The 27444-nt window shown below is 40.7% G+C and overlaps 1 protein-coding gene across 1 annotated transcript in view; it reads left to right on the plus strand.

Moving 5' to 3' along the window:
* Window positions 1–6595: 6595 nt before the first annotated feature.
* ano3 (anoctamin 3) overlaps window positions 6596–27444 on the plus strand; it is a gene marked incomplete at both ends in the record, with an annotated part of 145832 nt that continues 124983 nt past the window's right edge. Inside the window, one exon of the mRNA XM_080436896.1 lies at window positions 6596–6641. Coding sequence (XP_080293022.1) covers window positions 6596–6641 — 46 coding nt within the window. The remainder of the gene's footprint in view (window positions 6642–27444) is intronic.

Raw genomic sequence — 27444 nt, forward strand, 5'->3', positions numbered from 1 at the left:
AACGTCTGGCGTCCAATAAAATACCTACAGAATATATTGATCTGGTATTGATTAAGGGCTAATATTCTATGGCAGGTAATTAATTATTATTATAAATTGATTGCAGTGATTATTTAATTAATGCATCATTCAGTTTCAAATGACTTTGGCGTTATAGACAGATAGACATGTAATTCATTATATTCAAAATATTAATAATAATACAAATAGTTATTTTGTGTATAACTATAAACGATCAGTTTGTAATCATATTGGTATAATGGTGACATGTTTGATATGATTATTACTGATAACATGTTTTATATTGTAGTGTTTGTCATTTATGGATCAGGTTTGAATCATATAGTTTCTATGTGACAGTGATGATGTCTGTTGATGTATTTGATCTTATTAAAGATGATGAGAGTAAAGTGAGTCAGACGTGTGTTTATAACAGTCAGCATTCAGCAGATCATACACTAGAAGAGTTATTACAAGTAAAAGTACTCAATCAACCCCAGTAGTTGAGTAAAAGTATAGATACTGCTGGTCAAATATTACACAGTGAACGTTACTCTGACAAATTGGTAGGGTAAAGTATCTGAGTGCATGCTTTAAAAAATACTTAAGAATTCAAAGTGCATGCTTTTAAAAATACTTAAAGGACAACTTCACCCATTTAAGATGGTTATGGTTCTACTCTGTTATGATGCTGTTACAAGATGTGATTTCATTGTTTTATTGATGTGGTTTATAGAGCTACACTTTAATACTCAGCCACAGTTAAACAATGATTACACTTGGGGGGTTGGGAGGAGTCCTAACAGTGGTGTAAAGTAACTAAGTACATGCACTCAAGTACTGTACTTACAGTAAGTACACATTTGAGGTATTTTTTTTTCAATACTTTTACTTGTACTCTATCACATCCCAGAGGAAAATATTGTACCCACTACAATTATTTGAAAACTTTAGTTACTAGTTACTTTGTAGATTTGATTATTACAAAGCACACTAACCACGTCAGCCCTACATTTATTTTGTCCATTTGAAAATAGCAGATCTACAAGCTCACAATGCGTCACAATGTGGATCTGCTATTTTCAAAAAAATTGAACTTGTGAAATGGGACATGCATTCTGCACAATTACTACTTTTTCTTTTGGTACTTTAAGTACATTTTGATACCAATACTTTTTATACTCTTATTCAAGTACATTTTGAATTCCAGACTTGTACTGGTACAGTATAATGATTTATAAAGGTACCGAGCTAGATTCTTTCAAATTAAATAATGTGTGGTGTGTCTTTAAATGCCTGGGCTCCACTCACTTGTAACACTTAATGAATAGTAATTAACTGGCCTTGCAGTTCCTGCAGAGAAAGCCGACCGCCTGCTGTTTCCAACAGTTCACCCTGAGAGCCACAAGGTGGCAGCATGTCCTCGTCTATGTATCCTCCTGCTGTCCATTGCCAGAGCCTGTTTACTGTATCTGCTGACCTACATCAATAGAAATGAAGCTAAAGCAGAGAAAACTGGGGGCGACAGAAACAATAACATTGAATGAATGATTGGATGGATTTGTTTTATCGGTCCAGTCTGTTGAGGAGGTGTTTGGGATGAGGAGGCGTTTGGGATGAGGAGGCGTTTGGGATGAGGAGGCGTTTGGGATGAGGAGGTGCAACACGTCCCCACGCCTCCCAAACAGAAGGATGATGATGAGGGGGAGACCCGCTGAGGAGAGGCAGATGGTCCAGAGACTGCTGCTGGTCTGGAAAATCCTCCGTTATGTGGTGGCGGCTCGCCAAAAAGATTGCAGATCTACAAGCTCGCCAGGCGTCGCGGACACCTTGCGAGCTTGTAGATCAGTAATTGTTTTTTTTTGGCACGTGATACACCGTCGAATGACTGAGCATAAATTAAGCATAACAAACAGACAATAATACTCACTTACCATACTGTACACCCACACACACATCTACTGAATGGAGTCTGGTTTGTCACCCAGTCTCTCTCTCTCTCACACACACACACACACACACACACAGACACAGACACACACACACACACACACACACACACACACAGGGCATGCTGTGTGTCAAAGACTGCACACAAAAAAAAAAACGGCAGATCTACAAGCTCACAATGTGTGAGCTTGTGGATAGATCGATATTTTGGCTATAAAAGCCGTGTATAAGTGGTTAACATCAGTTGTCTCTCCGCTGTGATAGATTTATGGTAATAACGGTATTTAACGGAGCGGAACAAGGCTTCCCTTTCAGTGGTTTAAGGCTTTTTTTGACCTTGAAGAGTGACCTTCACCAGTGTAGAGAGGCTATAAAATAATACACGTTATAGTGCGGCACGATAAATTGTTGCTGAGGCTGAATTGTTCCTTGTTTCTGAGTGAAGGTTAAAAGCTGTGTTGATTATCGGGGGTTTTACGTCCCTGTGACATATTATAGCGTCATGTCCAGGGGGTGTACTTGAACATCATGTACAGGAGGTGTATTTGTACATCGTGTCCAGGGGGTGTATTTGTACATCGTGTCCAGGGGGTGAACTTGTGTGTGTTGAAATTCTTTATTGGGAATAACCTCTTGAGATGAACCATCTCGTTTTCAAGGGGGTCCGCAATTACAGAATACATAATAATACATAAAGGTAGAGTAAGTGATACTTTTTGGTTAAAATAAGTGTTAAATATATCTGTATGCTGATAGTACTCATTGATATAGAATGTTTGTTCCGTAACAGGAGTCTCCCTGTCTCTCCAGCTCTTTGCTAAACAGAAAATGCATTTTCAGGTCGGGATACCTATTTTATCCAATCAGGAGAGAGAACTCGCACAGGATACAGATTAAATAAGTGAAATTGGAAGTGATGACACAAATAAATGAGCAGACACATTTTGAGCTGGAACGTTGGAAATTTAAGCTGATAAATGGGTACTCTCTCCCGATTGGCTGATGATTGGTCACCCACCTGAAAAGTGTATTTTCTGTTTATTAAAGAGGTCATGTTTCATAGGCCTGCATATCCAATGGATCACACACATTCTACATGTGTTTATTACTTTCTTGGCTTCATTGTTGTTTAATGGGACACGAACAACACATAGTGTAATAATATCTTTGGCATGCTGATTAGCATGGCATTAATATTCATGAGCAACAGTAGAGGAGCCCATGGGAACGGATGTTCTACATCAATCAACACAAACGGAAGTAAATCATATATTGATTGTTTGGAGTTTTTCTGGGTAGAGTGGTAGAACCTTGGGTCTTATATTGTATATATATATACCAAGATAAGAAGAATGTAGCATTTGCAGTGGTTAAATGCAATATATATGTATAGACAATACAGCAGTGATGGAAGAAGTACTCAAATATTTTACTTAAGTAAAAGTATCAATACCTTATTGTAGAAATAGTCAACCCGATCTCACACCACTTAGTAAACATTGCACAGAGTGTCATTCCGTGCATAGACAACTGGAAAACCCGAAAATCTGTGCATAGCCGCCTCGCATCTCCCCCATTGTGACTAAACCATTTCGGAGGCGCGCAGTCTCAAGGGAACTGGAGCCACGTGAGGGACCACCGAGTGAGCTATAGCGAACGAGTTGCCGTGCCGAACGTTGCAACGTTCCCTTGAGTCTACTCAGCGCTTTTTGAGTTATGTACCGATAGGCACAGAATGGTACATTTTGTTGTGGGGACTGCTCTGCTTCCGGGTTGCAACCGGTTACGCCCACCGTGGGACTCGCCGTACACATGCACGGATGTTCGGGTTTTCTAGGCGACTATGCACGGAATGACGTGCACTGGGTCCGTGCAATGTATACTAAATTGTGTGAGATCAGGCTGAAATAGTATGTTACAAGTACAAGTTCGGTATTCGAAATTTACCTGAGTAAGGGCGCGCTCCCACCGCACTTTTATTTTACCTCTGGGGCAGAATCTGCCAATGCATTGTCAATGTAAATGCGTGGATTCACGCAAGAGCAGATTTTTCCGCTTGTCGCGCAGACCTTGCGTTTATCTGCTCTCCGCGACTAAGCATAAAACTGCTGGAGGCAGGAGCCGATTTTCTCCCTCTGTCCAATCGGGTGAGTTGAAGGCGGACCGTCCCAAGATTCAGGAAGCACCATGGTGCTCAAGGCTGGCTCAAGGCAGCAGGCGGTGCGGGCTACGGGGACGGTCTTGAAAGTGAGTGACAGGTGCGTCACAGCGTTTTTTTTTAATCCGCTGGCTGCAAAAAACTGTGGCCGCGCACAACCTGCGTTTAACAGCGGCCAGCCAACTCTTGGTGGGAGCGCGCCCTAAAGGTACAAAAGTATTGGCATCAAAATGTACTTTAAGTACCAAAAGTAAAAGCACTCATTATGCAAAAGGTCCCATTTCACAAGTTTTCAAATGTATAAACTGTACACAAATCCTTTCAAAATAGCAGATCAGAAGTTCACAAAGCGTTGCAAAGCAACGGGTTGTGAGCTTGTAGATCTGCTATTTCCAAATTGCCACAAGTAGGTCTGAAGTGGTTTTGTAATAATAATCAAAATCTACAAAGTAACTAGTAACTAAAGTTTTCTAATAATTGTTCTGGAGTAAAAAGTATAATATTTGACTTTGAGAGATGTGGTGAAGTAACAAGTGTAAACAATTAGAAATACTCCAGTAAAGAAAAAGTAGGCCTACCTCAAAATTGTACTTAAGTATACTACTTGAGTAAATATACTTAGTTACTTTCCACCACTGGTAGCCTTATCAATCAGTATGGAGCCAGGGCGGTGTTGTCCTTGTCACAAAGAGGAGCTTAACACAAAATAATAAATGTGTTTATTATTTTCTTTGTCTTCATTGTTGTTTAATGGGACAAACACAACACAATGGTTTTCCAAAAATAGCGTAAACTATGCATATTTAGGGTTAGACTGCATGCTGATTTAGCATGGCATTAATATTCATGAGCAACAGTAGAGGCCCCCATGGGAACACATGTTCTACATCAATCAACACAAACGGAAGTAAATAATGTATTGATTTTTTTGAGTTTTTTTTCTGGGTAGAGTAGTAGACTGATGGGTCTTATACTGTATATAAAATATATACCAAGAGAAGAAGGATGTAGCATTTTCAGAGGTTAAATGTAATATATGTATATACAGTGCTGGAAAAAGACTTTAGCCTACTTAAGTAAAAGTATCAATGCATTATAGAAATACTCTGTTACAAGTAAAAGTCCGGAATTCAAAATGTACTTGAGTAAAGTACAGAAGTATTTGAGAAGTATTGAAGTGGTTAATGTATGATTTGTAATAATAATTAAAATCTACAAAGTAACTAGTAACTAAGGTTTTCAAATAATTGCAGAAGAAAAAGAAAAGAAAATAAATAAATAAAAATACCCCACAATTTTGGGCCAAAATTGTACTTAAGTACAGTACTTGAGTAAATGTACTCAGTCACTTTACACCACTGTTGAACATTCCACATTCTGGTGGCATAGCAGCAGAATTATTATTGTTTTCTTACAGGTGGCCTATAGCCTACTTATTAATCTTCTATCCTATCATAATATGCCATTTTCTAATCATAAGTGAACTGCTACGTATTATATATTGTAGAACATACTGTGTGTGTGTGTGTGTGTGTGTGTGTGTGTGTGTGTGTGTGTGTGTGTGTGTGTGTGTGTGTGTGTGTGTGTGTGTGTGTGTGTGTGTGTGTGTGTGTGTGTGTGTGGGGGGGGGGGGGGGGGGGTTGACGCAGCTCCGTTTGGACTTCTAGCCGTTCAGAGGGGTCTGGTGTTACACCGACATTGGTGACCTGTTGAAATGACTCCCACCAGGGGTCACTGTTTTGCAATTTGCCGTCAGTGAGGAAATGCATAGAGGCATACACAGTCCCTTGATGTTTAGTTTACCGATGTTTAAACTACAGTAACAAATAAATAGTATAATGCTGTTTAGTTGTGTTTGAAACTATGGTTTGGAAGCATTTTCTCCACCATCAGAACCCAGCTTTTTGTGTGAAATCAACTTTTGTTTTGCCCAAAAATGTAAAAGGAGAATTATTTGCTCAACTCTACAGAGTAAAGGCGAATGAAGTGTTCGATAGGTCACCGATGTGCGCGTAACACCTGTCGGTCCATCACAGGACCTTCCCCTCCCGCGCGTTGCCATGACAACTCCCACGGAGCTTAGACAGGTGTCGGGGGGCGGGGCTGGGGGGGGGGGCGTATCGCTCAGAGAGAGAGAGAGGGAGAGAGAGAGAGAGAGAGAGAGAGATACACGCACGCACACGCGCGCGCGCGCACACACACACACACACACACACACACACACACACACACACACACACACACACACACACACACACACACACACAGAGGGAGACACAGAGAGAGAGAGAGGTACGCACTCACACACACAGAGAGAGAGAGAGAGAGAGAGAGAGAGACACGCATCATAACGTCAGAATGAAGAGAGCACCGCCTACACAGAAACGCCACCACACTTTATAGTTTAACAGCGGTGTATTCATAAGGATTATCACATTCATAAGGGAAGGATTCACATAAGGATATTATATTCATAAGGACGGTATGATGGTTCATCACTCAGGCTCCATCCAGTCCTTCAAGCAACACAAAGGTTTGTTTTATGGAAACACACACTTCACTTTGACTGTTGTGTCACGTGTGCGGCATGTTCTATGTTGTTGTATTCTATGTTCTATGTTGTTATTGTTGTCTTAATTGGTCTTCATCGCCTCGAGCGCTTTTCTCTCGCGCTATGTCATTAATTGAGTTGGAATGTATGGAATGTTGTGGCACGAGACGAGATGATGTGACGCAGAGTTGTGTGTCTGATGTTTTAATACAGGGGGTCTTCTACAGGGGGTCCGGGACTCCGTAGGGGGTCCTCAGAGTTACTACAGGGGGTCCACCAAATATTTGTGTGATAGGCTTTTTTTTTTTACATTGACCAGTTGAAAGAGCATCCCTTTTTTGAGGAGAACTTCAGCCAAAAAAAAGCAGATCTACAAGCTCACAAGGAGGCGTTGTGAGCTTGTAGATCAGCATTTTTTGTCAAAGAGATATAGGTGTAGAGGGAAAAAAAGGGCAGACCAAGTAAACAAAAGAAGTATAATCTGAAACACCATTTTATACAATATAGAGGGGGGTCCCTGTTCCATCTCTCTCTCAGCCAGGGGGTCCTTGGCCTGAAAACGTTGAAGACCTCCGGGTTTAATATCTTCTGTTTATCATGGATATAACTATAGCCTTGGATCAAGACTATCAGAGATGTATTTGATGATAGTCTGACTTTTACACTTTGCAAAATATGTCAGAATCGATTAACAACCCATTTACCGGGAAAGACTCATTTTTAGATTTCTTTGGGTATTAAAAAAAAAAGCAGATTTACAAGCTCATATAGCGCGGCACCGAGTGCCGCGCTATATGAGTAGATCAGATAGTAGATCTGCATTTTTTTTGAAAAATCGTCACAATTTGTGCAAATCTTTAAATATATTTAATACATTTATATATTTTATTTATGTAAATACATTTGCAAAATGTTTTGTTCCAGGGACCCCCCAGAAGTAAAGATTTGAGTTACAAATGTTCGCTTTGCACAAATTTTCAAGATTTTTCAAAAATAGTAGATCTACAAGATCATAGTATGAGCTTGTAGATGTCTCTGTCTCTATGTCTCTGTCCATGATGCTGAGAGACATCTGTTGTCTCTGTGTCTCTGTGTCTCTGAGATGCTGAGAGACATCTGTTGTCTCTGTGTCTCTGAGATGCTGAGAGACATCTGTTGTCTCTATGTCTCTGAGATGCTGAGAGACATCTGTTGTCTCTATGTCTCTGTCCATGGTCATTTTAGATGTCTTTGGACTATTCAAAAATAGCAGATCAGAGCGCAGCACTCGGTGCCGCGCTATGAGCTTGTAGATCTGCTATTTTAGAAAAATCGTGAAAATGTGCGCAAATCTCTACAAATGTCTTCAAAATCTTTTTTTTTTAACTTATGTTGCTATATCAGTGGTTCTCAGACTTTTTCACGTCAAGGACCCCGAACAATGATATGTAGGCTATGTGGCCGCGGACCCCCATCTCAAAATATGAGATCTCAAATTCCCAGAAGCAAAGATTTGAGTTACGAATGTTTGCTTACAAAAATATATATATAAGATTTGCACAACTTTTCACAATAAAAAAAATAAATCTAATAATGACAGAGATGCGTTCCCGGGTTGAATAATGTCCATGATGCTGAGAGGTGGCTGTTGTCTCCATGACTCTGTCCATAGTCATTTTAGATTTCTTTGGGCTATTCAAAAATAGCAGATCTGCTATTTTTGAACAATCGTGAAAATGTGTGCAAATCTTTGAATATATATATATATATATTTTAAAGCGAACATTTGTAACTCAAATCTTTGCCTCTGGGGGATTCTACAAATGTCTTCTAAATCCTAACAGTTTTTTTTTAATGTTGCTATATATATCAATGGTTATTAAACATTTTTCATGTGAAGGACCCCCAAAATGTATGTGTCCACGGACCCCCCCCCCCCTGCATCTCAAAAAAAATCGTTCCAGGGACCCCCAGAAGCAAAGATTTGAGTTAAAAATTTATGTTTGAAAAATATATATATATTCAAAGATTTGCACCATTTTTCACGATAAACAAAAAAATAGCAGATCTACAAGCTCATAACGCGGCACTCGGTGCCGCGTTATGAGCTTGTAGATCTGCTATTTTTGAATAGCCAAAGTGTAAAATAATGCTTTTGAGCTCAAATCGAAAAATTACACAGATCTTAGTTCCAGGTCTTAATGGGTTAATATCTCTGTCCAAGGTGCTGAAAGCTTGAGGTTCTCCTATAGTCAGTATGTCGGTTTGGCGCCGCTTCCCCAAAGCAGCCGTTTCTATCAGACTCAGTGAAAAGCATCCATCCAGTCAGCCTGACTCCCTGTTCATGGATTGAATGTTGAATGAGTCTGTAAATAGTGCAGCTTTGTGTGTGGTGTTCATTATTCATGATGAGACAGCTGGGGCACACTTTCCTGATTCCTGGGGGGGGGGGATGTTAGTAATAACCTACTGGTCTGGAATCATTAGTAATTAAGCAATTATGCAAAGTAGGCTGCAGATGGAGACATGTTTAGACGATATGGACACATTCTATCAGTCTTTTAACACATTGATTGCCAAGATATTAAACATAGTTTTCTATCCCCTTGCCAGCATAAGCCTCAATCCGATGATATTTGAAACGCTGTGTAAGCGACATTTGTGTCCCAAAAAAACAAAAAAAAAATTGTCCCCGTGGGTTGGCGGAGGGATCTGTGTATCCAGAGGAACAACAATATTCCAACCGCGATCCGCCAAAACGGGTGGTTTTCAATGCAAAAAAAAAAAACTGAGTTACAGCTGTTTTTCTGAAAATCCCATCGTTGGGATGAATGGATGTGACGTCTTTGCGATGACGTCACATCCACATACTACTTCTCTGAGTGACGATCGATCATTCCAAAGCTGTGTTAGGGTGGGGCACCCTTGTGGAATTTTAAAAAACATGTTTTTTTTGGAAAGAACGCATCAATGCGATCTTAGCAATCAATGTGTTAAAGGAGTAGCTCACCCCCCAAAAAATACTTATTTTCTATCAATTACATACTCCATGAAGCATTGGGAGTTTTTCTGTTTTGTTTTTGTCGCATTCCTGAGCCAATAATTTGATGACCAGTGGAAAGATGCTAATGTCTCCGTTAGGAGACTCAGTAAGACTCCACAAGTCTCCTACCTCCTACTACAAAAAAAAAAAAACTCCATGAATTCAAGGCTTCATGGGGTGTGTAATTGATAGAAAATGAGTCAGCTTTTGGGTGAACTACTCCTTTAAAGACCTACATAATTACAATTCTTTCTTTCTTTCTTCCTTCCTTCCTTCCTTCCTCCTCTCTCTCCAGACACAGTGTATACGTAGTAACATTTGGGTTTCCACATCAATATGTTCCAGAATGAGCTCATGTTCCTCTGTAGTCCCTGGGCAGGTTTCAACAACACTGCTGCTGCTCTTACTGATCCTATTTCTACTGTTTTAGCCTCTTTACTCGTTGCTTTCTGGTTTAGTTTCAGAATGGATTATAAAAAAAAGGTTTAATAAGTTGTCTTAATTTCTAATGCTTTGGCTAATTGATCAATCAATGGTACGTCTGGGACCTGATCTACAAGTCTCATCAGCACAGCCTAAAATCCAGTGGTGTGAAGTAACTAAGTACATGTACTTAAGTACAATTTTGAGGTACTTTTACTTTACTGGAGTATTTCCAATTGTCTATACTTTTACTTCTACTCCACTACATCTCAGAGGCAAATGTTGTACTTTTACTCCACTACAATTATTTGAAAACTTTAGTTACTAGTTACTTTGCATATATAAATCATTACATTACAAGTAAGACGCGCGAACGCTGGAAGCGAACGCAGCTCGAAAATATTGTGTATTAACGGACTTGTAATCCGTGTTATTTCACCGTGATGGGGAGAGAACATTGACTGTGTGTGTGTGTGTGTGTGTGTGTTTTGCAGGCTGTTGTGCATTTTAATGAGAGCATTGTCTAAATTCCTGCACTCTGGCGCCCTCTGGCAGCTGCAGACAGGCAGTGCACGCACGTGAGTCACATGGGGGCGCGAGCCAATGAGAGCGCGGCTGTACACAGACACACGCACAACCCGAGCACGGTTACATAGTAAGCTCCACTTGGTCGGAGGCGGCGCGAAAAACATACATTAATCACTCTAGCCCTGTTTTATATAGGCTATTTGAAAATAGCCGCTCTACAAGCTCACAATGCGTCGCATCGCGACGCGTTGTGAGCTTGTAGATCTGCTATTTTCAAACGTTTTAGTACTTTTACTTTTGGTACTTTAAGTGCATTTTGATACCAATACTTCTGTACTTTTACTCAAGTAAATTTTGAATTCGGGACTTTTACTTGTAACGGAGTACTTCTACATTGCAGTATTGATACTTTTACTCAAGTAAAACATTTGAGTACTTTTTCCACCACTGCTAAAATCTGCAGGCAGGGGAACCTCCCGGGGTCCGTGTCAGAGTCTAGACTGAGCCTAAAGAGCCTCCTTTCCTTTTTCCTAAGGGTCCCCATGGACCCAGGTCTCTGAAACCACCAGCCTGAGGACATAAGCTCATTAGCCTCGATCTCCAGGCTTTTATTGTTTAGTTTTGCTAAAAAAAATAAAAGCCTGGAGGAGCGCGTCGGTGTGCCCGGTATAGGACGTGTTTCATTTCCCCAACCAACCAGAGTGCAGTGGGCGTTGCTCGTAATGTTGTGTTGACGGGCCGGGGGTTGACGGACAGATCGGTGAACCAATGGGATCAGGCGCAATCTCTCCGCTCCTCTATACACCCGCCCCTCTATACACGAAAACAGGAGCGCTAGTGCAGCCTAAAAACTCATTAACCACCAGATTAAAACATCGCCTTCTAGCGTAAAAACTGAAAACAAACACTGTGCGTCAAAAGACGTCATTGGGGGTGTGGGCATTGGGTTGACACACGTCAAAACACGTCATTGGCGGTCAATTGACCCCAGGGGGGGGGCCCCACATGATTTTTCGGGAGGTCCTCAGATGACAGGGAAGTGACAATGTTAAGGACTTTTAAGACCTTTTTAATAAAAAAAAAAGTGCTTGTCAGGGGTGTGGGGGTCCCCAGTTCATTATCAGGGTGGGGGGGGGGTCCCCAGTTCATTATCAGGGTGGGGGGGGGGGTCCCCAGTTCATTATCAGGGGGGGGGGGGTCCCCAGTTCATTATCATGGTGGGGGGGTCCCCAGTTTATTATCAGGGTGGGGGGGTCCCCAGTTCATTATCAGGGTGGTGGGGGGGGTCCCCAGTTCATTATCAGGGTGGGGGGGTCCCCAGTTTATTATCAGGGTGGGGGGGTCCCCAGTTCATATAGCAACATTAATAAAATAAGAAAGTGGAATAAAAAAATTAAGGAATTCAGAATACTTGCTTAGGATTTAGAAGGCGTTCTTAGAAATGGGTCTCAGGTCTAAATGGGTTAAAGATCTTAAGAAGTGGAGTTGATATGATGATGATACCAGATTAAAGATGTTAAGAAGTGGAGGGATATGATACTCTTTCTTGGTATTAACCCATTAAGACCGGGTACGCATCTGTGTAATTTTTTTAAAATTTATTTGGCTATTCAAAAATAGCAGATCTACAAGCTCATAGCGCGGATCTGCTTTTTTTGAAAAATCGTGAAAATCTTTGCAAATCTTACAACTTCTGGGGTCCCTGGAATAAAATATTTTTACATGGGGGTCCACGGCCAAATACATATAATTTGTGCAATATTTATAGGAGACGTTTGTAGAATCCACCAGAAGCAAAGATTTGAGTTACAAATGTTCGCTTCAAAAAATATGTATATATTCAAAGATTTGCACAAATTTTCTATGATTTTTCCAAAAAATAGCAGATCTACAAGCTCATATATAGCTCTATATAGCCCAAAGAAATCTAAAAATGACAGACGCGTTCCCGGTCTTACTGGGTCAAGGCCTGGAGTTGCAGGCAGCCTTTCTGAAACAGCTCTGGCTGTCTGATTGATTTTCAGGGAGACCTGTTGTGAAGACTCTGTCACAGCAGTCGAGTGGACTGAAGATGAAGTCTTCCCCAAATCCTCTAATCCCTGATATGGTCTTAAGGTGATAGTAATCTATCTAGGCTAAGCATCCAGGCTTTAGTGGGAAAGCTTAGATCTTAGAGCTGAACAAGCGGCAGCCAAGAAAAAACTTACGGTTGAAGGAAGATTAGAAAAAGAGATTAAAATAAAGACAAATAACTGTCTTTACCTCAGAATAGGAGAGACATTGTACCAGATTGGATGGTTCACGATGTAGCAACAAGATCAGGCATGTGTTTTGGCCCCAAACCGTTCAGTGCTGTATAAACCAACTGTAGTAATTTTTTTAAAATTAAGACAGATTAAAGATCTCAGAAGTGGAGTGACAACTGTTTGACTCTTATAATAATTCAGACTAGAGTCTGTTCAATTCTTGATATTAAAGTTCAACTTTATTTTTCTTTCTGTGTCATTTCAAGATTTCTTTGGCTATTCAAAAATAACAGCTCATAGCGCGGCACCGAGTGCCGCGCCATGAGCTTGCAGATCTGCTATTTTTGTCTTGGAAAGTCTTGGAAATTTGTGCAAATCTTTGAATATATATTTTTAAAGCGAACATTTGTAACTCAAATCTTTGCTTCTGGGGGGTCCCTGGAACAAAATATATTTTTAAGGCAAACATTTGTGATTTTTACAAATGTTTGCCTTAAAAATATATATTCAAAGATTTGCACAAGCTCATATAGCATGTACATCTGCTATTTTTGAACCAAAGAAATCTAAAAATGACACGGATAGGTGGCCGGTCTTAATGAATTAATGACACTACGGCAGAAGAGATGGGACAAACAAGCAACACTGTGTCTTATGTAAAGCTCAATTTATACTCGTAATCGCTCGCCGCTGGTATCGCCGCCAACAACAACAACTGATTTACAAGCTCACAAAGCATCACGATCATTAGCTTGTATATCAGTGGTTGTTTGTTGGCTAAACGACACCCTGGTTCTGTGGAGTATTTAGGCGTTCAGAGAGGACGGTGTGGACATTACACACACAGCCGTGTAGAGTTACTGTAATGAAAAATCTATAAGACATATCAAACAATGTTCAGGCTCATGTTTCTAATGGAAAATACTACTTCAGACTCTGTGTGTGTGTGTGTGTGTGTGTGTGTGTGTGTGTGTGTGTGTGTGTGTGTGTGTGTGTGTGTGTGTGTGTGTGTGTGTGTGTGTGTGTGTGTGTGTGTGTGTGTGTGTGTGTGTGTGTGTCAGCGTGTGCGCACGCATGTGTGAGGGCGAGAGAAAGAGGCAGAGAGACAGAAGGGGGCAGAGAAGGAGGAGGGAGAGGGTGGATATAGAGAGATATAGAGAGAGGTACGTAACCTTTAAACACATTTTGTCAAACTGCTGCTATTGGTGCACAATTTAAAATGCATGTGAAACATTTGCTGCTATTTGTTTCACAAGGTTTTTTATCCCAAGCTAACCTTTCCGATGTGTATATAATTACTGTATAACTATTGCTGACAGCAAAACTCACATGGTTTTGTAAGCTAGTGTTTTCTAAGTTGCAACGTGGCTCTGTTTTGATTTTTTTGTTCCATTTTCCATTTTGGTAATGTAAACGCATGTTTTCTCACGCCAATAAAGACCCTTTGAATTGAATTGAATTGAGAAAAGGAGTTTGAGGGAGAGATAGAAAGAGAGAAGGAGAGAGAGAGGTTCCAAAAAGCAGACCCCTGTCCTCTTACGCCTTCTTTATTCCGTGTAAAACTATTTTACTGAGCCAGATCTGTGGTCTCATGGTGGTATAACTTGGACCATATCGTTGGGTTCATGGTGGTATAACTTGGACCATATCGTTGGATTCATGGTGGTATAACTTGGACCATATCGTTGGGTTCATGGTGGTATAACTTGGACCATATCATTAGGTTCATGGTGGTATAATTTGGACCATATTGTTAGGTTCATGGTGGTATGATTTGGACCATATCGTTAGGTTCATGGTGGTATAATTTGGACCATATCGATAGGTTCATGGTGGTATAACTTGGACCATATCGATAGGTTCATGGTGGTATAATTTGGACCATATCGTTGGGTTCATGGTGGTATAATTTGGACCATATCGTTGGGACATGGTGGTATAATTTGGACGATCTCGCTATAGGTTCATGGTGGTATAATTTGGACCATATCGTTGGGTTCATGGTGGTATAATTCGGACCATATCGTTAGGTTCATAGTGGTATAATTTGGACCATATTGTTAGGTTCATGGAGGTATAATTTGGCCGATTTGGGCAATCCGATGGTTTACAAATGTACTGTTTCAATTTTAACGTTTAGGGAGATGTACTGTAGCTGGGTTGGATTTGCCTCTGCTTTTGATATCCCTCGTCTCTGATTATTCATCTTTATGTACGCTGGGGATATGTTTTATCCTATAGCTTCTGGACACACTGAACTTAACACTTAAATACTTAAATCCTTCTGGGAAATGTAGTCTGTCATATTTGAGATGTGATGTGAGAGTGTGGTCTAGCCAACACCGACCCCTGAATTGCTGCCTTCCTTCCTCCACACCCTCCTGTCTAGCATCAGGGTCTGGAGCTTGTATGATTCACGATTCTGTGCCTAGCAATTCCATATGCAATTAATTTTCTGTTTTATATAGCTTGGAAGTAATTATATATATATATATTTATATAGCAAAGGAATATTTTCTTTTTCAATGATTGAGTATAAATAATAGATTTTCTGTTTTAATAGATTATTCAATGCAAGAAGGGTAGGCACTATAAGCTATTAGCTTCAGCCCACGCCTTTTTGGTCAAGCAGTTTTGTTCTGCTTTGTTATGGTTTTTAATTGTTTTGTCTTTTATTGTATGTGTTGTTGTATGTGTGTATGGTTTTATTGACCGAAATAAACTTTAACTAACTAACTAACTAGCGGGACATAACTCGCACGGCGACTCGCTCGCCTTAATTAACTTGCTCGGCGGTGCCTCTCGTGGCTCGAGTCCACTTCTGACGGTGCACCTCCGTCGTGATTCGATCCCAGGAGGTTGGGGTTGAAAGCCTAATGATTGGCGAGGCACGCCTGCAGAGGCAGGCGCTGGAATGGGGTTTCGTGCTGTATTTCAATGCGACTCCACCCCGTGACAGCACATAGTAGTGATGTGCGGGTCGGGTTTTTTCGTGACCCGCCCCGCCCCGGAACCCAACCCGCCTCAACCCGCCCCGCGAACCCATATATAAATATGGCTCAACGGTTGAGCCCCGCGAGTCGTACCAATAATTCTGTAAAATCATGGTTAGAAAATAATCTTCAAGTATACACCCCAAGTGTATTCAAACTGTTTTATTGTTATTATTCTTATTCTTATTAGGAATAAAGACAAAACAAGAGCATGTCATTATTTTTTATTTTTTTGCGTCTGAGAGCGGCTAACCCGCTCACCCGCAGCCCGCATAATTGCCTCTGAAATCCTGACTCGACCCACCCGCGCCGCGGGTTGACCCGCGGGTTACGGGTCGGCCCGCTCATCACTAGCACATAGGGTAACATTCACCCATAGAATGCCTGATAACAGCCAACCAGACCTACTGGACCACAGCTAGTGCAATTCGGTAGTGTGCGGGCGTATTATTTTATTATTAACAATTTAATTGAAATGTATGTTAAAGATGTATGTGAATATTACACTTAAACCCTGGCATCCCTGTGTTGGGCCAATTTGTTTTGAAAATTCAGTAAAAAGGCGCTATGCATTGTGGGGTCGTAGATCGGCTATTTTTGCAATTTGTTGAACGAGGGAAGTATATAGGATTAAGTCGTTAGAGTCATACTAGTCTGTATGAGACGAGTTGATCCAGGTATTTTTGAGGTGTCTTGCCCTTCATAAAAATAGCAGGTTCACCCATACTGTTTTATTCTGGTGAACAGTATAAACCCTTTAACCACAGTGTGTATTCTGACAGTGGCAAGCTGTGAACATTTCAGTGTTCAAAGTGTGTGGATGTAGAATGCAGACAGGAGTGTGATGTTGTTTACTGCTGTTAAGTCAGGAATGGTTTGGTGGTGTTTACTGTCAGAGGCAGACTTTACTGTCAGAGGTTGAGTGGGGCGGCCGTAGCTGAATGGTTAGAGAGCCCGCCCGGGGAGCAAGAAGTCCCAGTTCTTGTCCCAGGTTCAATTCCAGGCCAGGCCAGCACATGTGTCAAAGTGTCCCTGAGCAGGACACTTATTTAACCCCCCTCCACACACCCTGTGGGCAGCCGGGTGAAGCCAAAAACAGTTTTTCCCCCTGTGGGAGCAAGTAGGTCTAATTGTTATTAAGCAGTGTTGGTAAAGTCATGCAGGTTTGGTGTTTATAGTGTCAGAGGTACAGTAGAACAGTGTTAAAGGGGAATTTTGGACTAAGGTCTTCTTACCTTTCCTATGACGTTATGATATCTTAGGATGAATGGTACAGTAGAAAAATGTCATAACTCCATCCCGGGTCCGCCACAGCTAAAAACGTGCGCCAATAGGGCTTTTTTTTTGTGAGATCTGACGTTCATAGTGACAGAACACTGTGCAACCAAAAAAAGGAAAAGAAAAAAAAAGTCTCGCTAGACGAGATCGAAATCTCGAGATTTCGATCTCGTCTAGCGAGACATAGTTTATTTATTTTTTTTTGCATAGTGTTCTGTCACTATGAACGTCAGATCTCTCTCTCTCAAAAAGAAAAAAAAAGCTATTAAAATACGCGATCTAGCGCAAGGCCTATTGGCGCACGTTTTAAGCTGTGGCTGACCCGGGATGGAGTTATGATTTTTTTCTACTGTACCATTCATCCTAAAATATCATAACGTCATAGAGAATCAACACAGAGTCAACACAGGAGGCTTTGCACCTAATCCCATCCTGACGTCATTATTAACTCTATGCCCGCCACTGACGAGTTCCCTCGTCAGATTCTGCTGACGAGGTTGACGAGTTTTGTGTTTTCAGTGGTTTTCCAGCAGATGTCGCTGTTCGCTAACCTATGAATGATGCTTTCACTGCCAGATGACGACAGACCCGGAATGAACGTTTTTTTCTTTTCTTTTTTAAAAACGCTTGTTTACTTCCTGTTTATTCGTTGTGGGGAAAATGGCGTTATCTCCGTTTCTGTTGTTCTTTTTTGGCAAAAACAAGCCACATTCAACGGGCCACAACGGATTACTGTGACCGGATATGTTTTCCCCCTTATTCTACGAGACCCCCGTGTTTGTAATGAGGTGATCGCCGTGAGGACAGGACGATCACGGAAAATATTCCATGATTTTTCAAAGGTTGGTAAAAACCACTCGTTTTCGCTGGCAGTGGTGTGACGCTATTACACCATTACTCTGGCAGTTAAAGAGTTAACATCACAAGTAATCACCACACATAAGAGACTCACAGATTGAGCGAGAGAGAGAGAGAGAGTGTGTGTGTGTGTGTGTGTGTGTGTGTGTGTGTGTGTGTGTGTGTGTGTGTGTGTGTGTGTGTGTGTGTGTGTGTGTGTGTGTGTGTGTGTGTGTGTGTGTGTGTGTGTGTGTGTGTGTGTGTGTGTGTGTGTGTGTGTGTGTGTGTGTGTGTGTCCAAGTGTGTGTGTGTTGGGGGGAGGGGTGTCTGTGTCAGGGTAATCTGCTGTAGTTATGTAATACTGAGGTTGTGCCACGGTTGTGTAATATGATACTGAACGCTGTGATATGATACACACACACACACACACACACACACACACACACACACACACACACACACACACACACACACACACACACACACTAACCAGGTATATTGTATACTACTACTACATATTATTATTATTAGTGAAGTGTGTGTGGGGAGTATACAGTAGTGGTTTACTGAAGATGAATGCAAGGACACATTTTCCTCCTGCTGAGACATATAATCCTTTAATCCGTCATTGTGTGTTGATATCAGCAGGCTGACATTGTGATTGTGTCTTAACGTGACCTCTCTCCTCTTAAACCCTATCATAATTAGTCATCCGGGGTCCCCCAGGGGTCTTTACTTGGTCCTCCTCTCCTTTCCTTCCTCTACACCAAATGTCTTCGCAGAAAATAGCCGATCTACAAGCTCGTACACTGGCTATTTTTTACCGGATGTTGACATGTCCAGAATAGGGATTTAAGACAGTGTTGATTTTGACAGCACATTTTGATTTAGTTTTAGTCATAGTCTTTTGATTCAAATTCCATTTAGTTTTAGTCATATTTTAGTCATTCTGAAATGTTTTACTGTTAGTCTAGTTTTAGTCGACTAAATATCATAAGATTATAATCGACTAAATCTACAGTTGATTTTGGTCGACTAAAATGTATTTTGTCTGTGCCTTGATGGCGGCGTAATGGCTGATTTTACATTTGGGTGCATGCTGAAAATAGCCGATCTACAAGCCCACAACGCGTCGCAGCGCGGCGCGTTGTGAGCTTGTAGATCTGCTATTTTCAGAGCGCAACACCCAAACATAACATGACTTGTCTTTTAGTTCTACTGCATCTCTTCTCCACTAGTCCCCTCACTAACACTTTAGGCTGGTTTTTATTTGTTGACGAAATTGTCGATTAATTCGTTTTAGTCGTAGCTTAGTTTATTATCATTATTCGTCAGTGTAAAAAGGTAGTCGACGAACATTTTTCGTCATGGTTTTAGTCGACGAAATCAACACTGATGCTATAGGTTCATGGTGTTAATGATGGAGGTTGCTACAGAGCTTCACAGTGACTGCCCTATTTTAGAACGGCATAGTTTTCCAAAGACAGGGATGTTTATGGTCTACCAAAAGTAAACAAACATGGAACACACCAAAATACGGTGTGTGCAGGTAAACACCACCACACTACTCATAGCGTGGCACAGAGTGCCGCAGTATGAGCTTGTAGATCTGCTATTTTAGAAAAATCTGTGAAAATTTGAGCAAATCTTTGAATATATATATATATTTTAAAGCAAACATTTATAACTCACATCTTTACTTCTTGGGAGTCCGTGGAACAACATATTTTACAAATGCTCACATTAAAAACGTACTATATATTCAAGGATTTGCACACATTTTCACGATTTTTCAAAAACTCGGTGCCGCGCTATGAGCTTGTAGATCTGCTATTTTTGAATAGCAAAATACATCTAAAATGACAGTGATGCGTTGAATGGTGTGAATGTGTGGATGTCCTCGTGACCGGTGCCTGTGTGTCTGACAGTGTCCTGCTAATTGTCTCATTCTCCTGGCTGCTATTTTCTCGCTCGCCCTCGGTATTTTCCCTCATACATATTCTTGTTGGTAACATGTTCACTCTTGCTGATGTTAACCCGTTAAAACATTATTTTATACTTTGGCTATTCAAAAATAGCAGATCTACAAGCTCATAGCGCGGCACTCGGTGCTGCGCTATGAGCTTGTAGATCTGCTATTTTTGGAAAAATCATGAATCATTGAATGTGTGTATATATAGTTTTTAAAGCGAACATTTTTAACTCAAATCTTTGCTTCTGGGGGGTCCCTGGAACAACATATTTTTTAGATGGGGGTCCGCGGTCATCATTTTGGGGGTCCTTGACATGAAAAGGTTTGAGAACCACTGATTATAATCACTGATAATCCTCCAGAAGCATAACAATATATTCAAAGATTTGTAAACAAAATCACGATTTAAAAAGAAAATAGCTGATCTACAAGCTCTCGATGCCGCACTATGAGCTTGTAGATCTGCTATTTTTGAATAGCCAAAGTATAAGATAATGGTTAAAGGGGTTAAAATCTAAAATGACAGATGCTTTCCCTTCTTAATGATGTTAAATACTGCACACAACATTCTGGTATGGCACCCGTCTAGAGTCTTCTGCAGGGTTGGATTCAGGGTCCAGCCTTCACTGCCATAAAGGAGAACAGACTCTATACCGTAGAAGAAGCTGAGTTTGATTTGTCGGGGAGAGGATGTTATGTTGTAGCTGATAATAAAATACTCCCTGGAGAAAAGAAAAAAGGCTTTGTTTCTTCCGGAAAGTCACCGTTCAGCCCTATTTCAACCTGTCTATATGAGTGAGAGAGAAAGAGATAGCCTGGTGTATTCTGGTCTGTTTTTAGGTTTTTAACTTGGTCATGTAAAAGTAGTGATGGTGTGTGTTTGTTTGTGTGTGTTTTAGGCTACAGTCGTGTGTGTGTGTGTGTGTGTGTGTGTGTGTGTGTGTGTGTGTGTGTGTGTGTGTGTGTGTGTGTGTGTGTGTGTGTGTGTGTGTGTGTGTGTGTGTGTGTGTGTGTGTGTGTGTGTGTGTGTGTGTGTGTGTGTGTGTGTGCGTGCGTGCGCACATCTGCTCCGGCTCAAACAGATGAATAATTGAGGTGTAGAATCGGGGAACTGAGGCATGCTGGGAAACAGCCCACTGACCTGATTCTCTGTCTATCTGCTACTCTATGCCACACACACACACACACACACACACACACACACACACACACACACACACACACACACACACACAGTTGATTCTGATGTCCCACACACTTGAGTCTCAGTGCTTCAATCCAAACAAGTCCAGAATTTACAGAATGTAAACACAACAACACATATGCAGAATGTCCCGTTTCACAAGTTATTATTATGTCTAAAATGTATAAAGATGTGTTGAAAATAGCAGATCTACAAGTTCACGATGCGACGCGTTGGGATCTTGTAGATCTGCTATTGTCAAATAGCCAAAGTTTAAATAGGCCTGAAGTTGAATGTATGTTTTGCAATAATATTCAAAATCTACATAGTAACTAGAAACTAAAGTTTTCAAATAATTGTAGTGGAGTAAAGGTACAATATTTGGATCCGAGATGTAGTGGAGTAGAAGTAAAAGTATTGGAAATTGGAAATACTCCAGTAAAGTAAAAATACCTACAAAATTGTACTTAAATACAGTACTCGAGGTAAATGCACCGAGTTACTTTCCACTACTTGTATATCAAGCCGCCTTAGGCTACAGAAACAGGAGCTAGGCTCGTGGCCTATGGTTCCAAAGGCTACTTACTTTACAGCGGTGACGTACAAAAATCGCCGATCTGTTTTTGCACGTTCTCCCCGTGTCTCCTAGGGTAGATACCCTCACAAAAACATGCAGTAATCCTGGTCTCTATACTGCCTCCCCCTGGTTAGCCGGGGCGCCTGATGGAGGGGAAAGGAACTGGTTGGAATAACGTGTTCCTTCCACACGCTACGTCCTACCGGGAAAACTCCCCTCCGTCAGGTGATAAGAAGAAGGTCAGTTGGCTCTCATGCATTAAAGGAGTCATGAGCTCAGTTCTGGGCTCTCCCCAGGCTGGCAGAGAGAGTGTAGCGCCCAGGATTACTTAGACAATCGGCACTGGGTGAAAAAAATGGGGTTGCAAAATCATGGGATAAACATTTAGTAAAAAATAATAATATGCCGATCTGCAAGCTCACACAATGCAACGCGTTGTGAGCTTGTAGATCAGACAGATGGGGGTATGGGTACGCATACTACAGGGAGTATGTGAAAGAAAGTGGATAAGACTGACAGTAGCAACCAAAGTGGAACAAAATATGTATACCATTATGCAGTGGTGGTAAAAGTACTCAAGTACTTAAGTAAAAGTATCAATACTGCAATATCGAAATACCGGTATTAAAAATGTACTTGGGTAAAATTACAAAAGTATTGGCGTCAAAATATAAGTACTAAAAGTAAAAATACTCATTATGCACAATATCCCATTTCACAAGTATCCAAATGTATAAAATCCTTTGAAAATAGCAGATCTACAAGCTCACAACGCGTCGCTTTGTGACGCGCTGTGAGCTCGGCTATTTTCAAATAGCCAAAGTATATTGTAGGTCTGAACTGGTTAAAATATGTTTTTAAGTAACTAGTAACAAGTTTTCAAATAATTGTGGTGGCACAATATTTGCCTCTGAGATGTAGTGGAGTAGAAGTAAAAGTATTGAAAATTGGAAATACTCCAGTTAAGTAAAAGTACCTTAAAAGTGTACAATAAGTATACACTTGAGTACATGTACTTGGTTACTTTCCACCACTGCTTTTATGTTTAATGATTTAACATCACCGTGCCAAATCCGCTCAGGAGGCAATAATTGCAACTCTTTCTCTCCATCAATTATTTGTAACGTTATTATATTCTTCAAAAGGGTTGGACATCATTCATTCATTCATAGCAGCATTATGCTAGTGTATGGTTTTCTCTTGTAGTTTTATAATGAACATGTACTTCAAAGAGGGTGCTTTGATTAGAGCAGGGGTCTTCAACAGGGGGTCCGGGACCCCTAGGGGGTCCTCAGAGTTACTACAGGGAGTAACGTTAGCCAAAAACGTTAGCCAAAAATAGTCGATCTACAAGCTCACAACGCCTCGCGCTGCGAGGCGTTGTGAGCTTGTAGATCGGCTATTTTTGGCAAAGAGATATAGGTGTAGAGGGAAAAAAGAGCAGACCAAGTAAACAAAAACAGTTTAATCTGAAACAAAATGTTATACAATATAGAGGGGGTCCCTGCTTCATCTCTCTCTCAGCTAGGGGGTCCTTGGCCTGAAAACATTAAAGACCCCTGGATTAGAGATTAGAGAACAGTTAGAGAACCACACTGCTCTACTTATAACAGAGGATCAGATATATATAAATAGCAGACCACACATCTTAGTTACCCACGCCGTGCCGCTCATACGGCGAGGTTGGCGATCGATGCCCGGGATCCAACTCCAGTGCTCTACTACCTACTGAGCTGAAAAAAATAACAGGCAATTAATCAAAGACACAAAGCTTAATACTAACGCACAGAAAAGCTACATTTGGCATAAAAACTATTTTACTCACACACGCACGCACGTGTATTGGTATAAAAATGTACTTAAAGTACCAAAAGTAGAACGTACTCATTAGGCAGAATGTCCCGTTTCACAAGTTTTCGTCTGTATAAAAATCTTTTGAAAAAAGCTGATCTGCAAGCTCACAATGTGTCTTATCGCGACACATTGTGAGCTTGTAGATCGGCTATTTTCAAATGGCCGAAATGTATATAGGGCTGAAGTGGTTAATGTATGTTTTGTAATAATAATCAAAATCTAGAAAGTAACTAGTAACTAAAGTTTTCAAATAATTGTAGTGGAGTAAAAGTACAATATTTTCCTTTGAGACTCCAGTAAATTAAAAATTCCTCAAACGTGTGCACTTAGGTACAGTACTTGAGTAAATGTACTTAGTTACTTTACACCACTGCTCTCACACACACACACACACACACACACACACACACACACACACACACACACACACACACACACACACACACACACACACACACACACACACACACTTTAATCTAACAACTGCAAAGATCAGACTGGCGAGCTGCCCAGGATGAGGTCACCATCCTGAAGCGACCTTTTACAGTAGCTCGTCATCAGCCCGTCACCCTGCTTCTTGGTGCCTTCATCTGTCAAACACTTAGTGACACACACACATGCACACACACACACACGCACGCGCACGCGCACGCACGCACAAAGGATTAACTCTCCCTAAAGCACTTTTATCCAGCCCACAGCTAGATTAAAAGCAGGATTTGACATCAGACGAAGCATTTATGTTTATTTTTATATTTTCATAAACTTATACAACACAATGCATTTATATGTTTGTTTGTATATTTGCATAAACGTATACAACACAATGCATTTATATGTTTGTTTGTATATTTGCATAAACGTATACAACACGATGCATTTATATGTTTGTTTTTATATTTACATAGACTTATACAACACAATGCATTTATATGTTTGTTTTTATATTTACATAGACTTATACAACACAATGCATTTATATGTTTGTTTGTATATTTACATCGACTTATACAACACAATGCATTTATATGTTTGTTTGTATATTTGCATAAACGTATACAACACAATGCATTTATATGTTTGTTTTTATATTTACATCGACTTATACAACACAATGCATTTATATGTTTGTTTTTATATATACATCGACTTATACAACACAATGCATTTATATGTTTGTTTTTATATTTACATAGACTTATACAACACAATGCATTTATGTTTGTTTTTATATTTACATCGACTTATACAACACAATGCATTTATATGTTTGTTTGTATATTTGCATAAACGTATGCAACACAATGCATTTATGTTTGTTTTTATATTTACATAAATGTATACAACACAATGCATTTATATGTTTGTATATTTGCATAAACGTATACAACACAATGCTGTTTTTTATATTTACATAAACGTATACAACACAATACATTTATGTTTGTTTTTATATTTACATAAACGTATGTTTATATTTACACAATTATGTAAATATAAACGTATACAACACAATGCACTGTCTTGTCCTGCCCAACATGAGGTGGACCATGCTATCTTTTGACCAAAGAAAGCAACACGTTCGCTTCTACTCGCACTGAGCCTGTGTCTGACCTCCAGCACATTGACTGTCTTAACTGACATTGCATTGCAGTCTGTGCCCGAGTCCAATTCAAATGTCACGACTTGTGTATTCATTCTCAGGCTTTCCATTGTCCATTTTTCCTCCCTCAGTTTCTGTCTCAGCAGACTCCATCACACTGATATTATGTTAGTCATGCTCCTTGCTGAGTGTGCCAATGAACATGTCATCTTCCTCCTCACTTTGCTCTACTGCATGCACTCTCTTTCTATATTTTTGCTGCCAAGAGCCTGACTGACTCTGTGATTTGCACATTTTGGCAAAGTGATTTTTTTTATTTTTGGCAGTTTTTGCAAATCTGTCCGATTGCAGGAATCGGAATCGGAATCAGTTTTATTGTCACTTCCACAATACACACTAGGCATACAGGGGAGCAAAATACCGTTCTCCACAACATTTAAAAACAATAGACACATTAAAAAGAGGCAAGGCCGTTAAAAAACATTAAAAAGTACAGCGAGCATGACAACACTGGTTAAACAATAAGTGCTGATGCATTCAAAGTGCAATATACTGTAGATAAACGAGCTATTCATCCCTCAAGATGTTAGTTTTGGGGGCAATATGTGGCGAGCGTTCAGGGTTCTGATGGTTTGGGGGAAGAAGCTGTTGGATGACCTGCTGGTGCTTCCCCCTGAGCTCTTGAACCTCCTACCAGATGGCAGGAGTTCAAAGAGATGGTGGGAAGGGTGGGAGGAGTCAGACATTATTCTCATGGCCTTCCTGACACATGGATCTGTGTATAAGTCAGATATGGGGGAGAGGGACACCTGTGATCTTCTCTGCTGCTCTCACTATCCTCTGCAGGGACTTGCGGTCGGCATCCGTACAGTTCCCATACCAGACAGTGATGCAGTACGTCAGGATGCTCTCAATGGTTTCTCTATTGAAGGATGTCATAATAGAGGAGGCGGAATTCACTTTTTTCATTTGTTCCATGTTTGAAAGCACATCTATTGCGACGTGACACGTTCTGTTCTGTCCTTGCTTTTACTCTAAAGTCTCTTTTTTCTGACAGTTTTTACTGTGTTCATTTCCACCTCTTATGTCAATGCTTTGACTTGAGTATTTGTTAGTTCACTTGCCCTGCAAATATCAATGGCTTTTTCTAGTGACAAATCTGCTTCTCTTAACAGTCTGCCTCTCACTTGGTCATATGCCACACACAATTCGGTCACGTACCAGGGAATCGTGCAGGTTTCCAAATTCACAACCTTGGCCTTGCTCTTTAAATCCGTCACATAGAAATCAATTATGGGCTGTGACTGCTTCTGTGCTCGTGTGAAAAATATGTGCCGTGTATACGGTACGTAATTTTGTTTCTGGGCTCACAGTAGTCCTTAAACTTCCTCTTCAGCACGGCTATCTTGTTTACCTCGGCGTCTGCAAAGACAAAAGTATTGCATACTTTAATCGCCTCTTCTTCCGTGACGCGGGAGAATACTCTGCTGGCAATACTGACGAGCTCAAAACGTTGGCTCCACTTCCTCCAATTTTCGGCAAGATTGCCTTGCAAACTCGGTTTCGTTGGAGGTTGAAACCGAGCCATCCCGTTCTACTTCTTCCGACTTAACTTCTGACACCATGTAATGTATTGATGAGGCGTGACAACGACTTTATATATACAGTATGTGACTTTACTTTTTCAGCACAGATAACAAAATACAGACTGGTGCATATACATATACTGTGGCACACAATGAGCTTTACGACACTGTGACGTTAAATGTAAGTCTGCTACAGGTGCCTGTGAGGCACAACCACCTAGTATATGACATCACTGGTAGGCAGGTTTCCGGAGTGTCCACAGCCCTCCTATGAGACACAGAGTACAATTTTATGATGAGCATTAGTGACCATTTATATGAAGATTGGTTGAAAATGGGTGAAGTCATCCTTCAAGTGGTCAGACAGGGGTGGAACGCTTTCGAGATTTGTGGAGTGTGTGGACCCGGATCCGGCAAAGCGTTGGGAAACCGCTGAAACCAAAACATTTAGGACAGCATCTCTGTTCAAAACATATTCTATCCACTTAAACATTTATATTTCCGTTTGTCATACAATTTGGTGCATGAATGAGTACAAAATGGAAGTTAGCTGACCCTTAAAAAAACCCAACTAATTTAGATTTACACAGTCATGGAGGTCCCATTAGGAGCCATTAGCTCCCTTTTCCTCTGACATACACTGTAAAAATCATTTAACCCCGCTGAGCTGTACAAATGGACCC

The sequence above is a fragment of the Gymnoscopelus braueri genome, assembly GCF_963280865.1.
Source record: "Gymnoscopelus braueri genome assembly, chromosome: 9".
NCBI lineage: Eukaryota > Metazoa > Chordata > Actinopteri > Myctophiformes > Myctophidae > Gymnoscopelus > Gymnoscopelus braueri.